Source organism: Choristoneura fumiferana, chromosome 22 (assembly GCF_025370935.1).
Source record: "Choristoneura fumiferana chromosome 22, NRCan_CFum_1, whole genome shotgun sequence".
Classification (NCBI taxonomy): domain Eukaryota; kingdom Metazoa; phylum Arthropoda; class Insecta; order Lepidoptera; family Tortricidae; genus Choristoneura; species Choristoneura fumiferana.
Window position 1 is genome coordinate 14,535,006 of NC_133493.1, and position 2,565 is coordinate 14,537,570.

Consider the following 2,565-nt stretch of genomic DNA (forward strand, 5'->3'; position numbering starts at 1 on the left):
CAAGACATAAATATGCCTCCATCAATGAGCGGGCACAAGACGCCCGTAATAGTCGCGCCCCATCCGTGAACCTGCCGCACGCGCACCATTTTAGAACAAACACTCGGCTATATTTAGAGCACTCCGTTGTTACATCTGTTCGAAGACGTTCGGGACTCAATGCCTACCGAGTCATAACACGAGCCGATAAATTGTAACGTAATAGTGCGAGTCGATAACGCGACACGTTGTCAACGCAAGGTGATATGCGAAGCCGCGGCTTGGTGTCTCGTCCCGATGCGGGGCGTCATCACCTTCGATTTCAAAACAAGAGAGCGTGGTCATCTAATAATACGGCGGCGGAGCACGCGCCCCCGCCGCGCTCCAGCGGGAGTCGCTATCTATAGCCCAGCGGCTGAACTATGTTTTTTTTACGCCGCGATATTTACGGAAACGGCGCCGCGGTTCGGGTTCCCCTCACGACGCGGTATTCCGATAAAATTAGAGAATGCTCGAGCGCTGTCTTTACTATTTATGGTAGTGTCGGCTGGTGGCTGGCTCGGCTCTAAATGCGGCGGCGCCCTCTGAACCGCGAGCCGGCCGGCGCCGCGTCCGGCCGGTCCGGTCCGGCCACATACCGGACCGCACCGCTCTGACGCTTCACATGATAGTGAAATACTACACCGTGACGGATTGCCGTCAGCGGCGAGAGAGGAGGGGATCCCTAATCATGAAAACCAAAGTAGACCAGTGTATAAAAAGAAATGATTGTAATTAAAATAAATAAATTAACCGTTTATTTATTAATTACATTTTGGCGTGAGATCCATAACGATCCCGAGTATAATAAAAATAAAAAAGAAATTAAATTTATATAAATTTTACAATAAATTACATTAATATAAGATGGCGTTATATTTAGATGTTCAGTTCTGTCAGGTATCACTACGTACAACGTACAAAATGCTGACGTCCCCACTGGGGAGCCAGAGCACGAACACGACAGGCGACGGCGGGGCGGGGAGCGGAGCGGAAGCGGGCCGCGCCCGCCTCGCCGCCGCGGCTGAGGGGGCGCTTAGAAGCACTTGCGGTGGACGATGCCGGGGCCGGACTCGTCGTACTCCTCCTTGGAGATCCACATCTGCTGGAAGGTGGACAGGGAGGCCAGGATGGAGCCACCGATCCATACGGAGTACTTCCTCTCCGGGGGAGCGATGATCTTGATCTTGATGGTGGAGGGCGCGAGGGCGGTGATCTCCTTCTGCATCCTGTCGGCGATACCGGGGTACATGGTGGTACCACCGGACATGACGGTGTTGGCGTACAGGTCCTTACGGATGTCCACGTCGCACTTCATGATGGAGTTGTACACGGTCTCGTGGATGCCGCACGATTCCATACCCAGGAAGGAAGGCTGGAACAGGGCTTCGGGGCAACGGAACCTCTCGTTACCGATGGTGATGACCTGACCGTCGGGAAGCTCGTACGACTTCTCCAGGGAGGTGGAGGCGGCGGCGGTGGCCATCTCCTGCTCGAAGTCCAGGGCGACATAGCACAGCTTCTCCTTGATGTCGCGGACGATTTCCCTCTCGGCGGTGGTCGTGAACGAGTAACCACGCTCGGTCAGGATCTTCATGAGGTAGTCGGTCAAGTCGCGACCGGCCAAGTCCAGACGCAGGATGGCGTGGGGCAGCGCGTAACCTTCGTAGATGGGCACGGTGTGGGAGACGCCGTCACCGGAGTCCAGCACGATACCGGTGGTACGACCGGACGCGTACAGGGAGAGCACGGCCTGGATGGCGACGTACATGGCCGGGGAGTTGAAGGTCTCAAACATGATCTGGGTCATCTTTTCCCTGTTGGCTTTGGGGTTGAGGGGCGCCTCCGTCAGCAGGACGGGGTGCTCCTCGGGCGCGACGCGCAGCTCGTTGTAGAAGGTGTGGTGCCAGATCTTCTCCATATCATCCCAGTTGGTGATGATGCCGTGCTCGATGGGGTACTTCAGGGTGAGGATACCTCTCTTGCTCTGGGCCTCGTCTCCCACGTAGGAGTCCTTCTGTCCCATGCCGACCATGACGCCCTGGTGGCGCGGGCGGCCCACGATGGACGGGAACACGGCGCGCGGCGCGTCGTCGCCGGCGAACCCGGCTTTGCACATTCCGGAACCATTGTCCACTACGAGCGCGGCAACATCGTCGTCACACATGTTGGCGGTTGTGTTGGGTGTCGGGACGCGGGATGTTGACTCTACGGCAGCGAGACTGCGAGTGCGGCGGAGGACGCGGCGCGGGGCTTATATATGCGCGGGCGCCGCGGCGACGCGCCCATACAAGGCGCGCGCTCCGCCGCCCGCGCCGGCCGCTCCCGGCGCCGGCGACCGGACCTCCCGCAGGGGTCCGGGGCCCAGCTCCCAGGAGCACCCTGGGTCCGGTCCTGGGACCCCCGGTGCCCCCTTTTGGGGCGCTAGCGAGATCCGCGACCCGCGCCGCCCGCCGGCATTGCTCGGTCGGCGGCGAGACCTATTTAGGAACCACGAACTGTTCGAAAGTAGAGTTGTATTGATCTTTGGATTTCTATTGGAATTCG

The 2,565-nt window shown here is 58.5% G+C and overlaps 1 protein-coding gene across 1 annotated transcript; it reads right to left on the bottom strand.

Annotated features, from left to right (window-relative positions):
* Positions 1 to 753: 753 nt before the first annotated feature.
* LOC141440513 (actin, muscle) lies at positions 754 to 2,257 on the bottom strand. The gene has a single exon (XM_074105042.1). It carries the CDS (start codon positions 2,183 to 2,185, stop codon positions 1,055 to 1,057), a length of 1,131 nt encoding a protein of 376 aa, XP_073961143.1. The 5' UTR covers positions 2,186 to 2,257; the 3' UTR covers positions 754 to 1,054.
* Between the last annotated feature and the right edge of the window lie 308 nt (positions 2,258 to 2,565).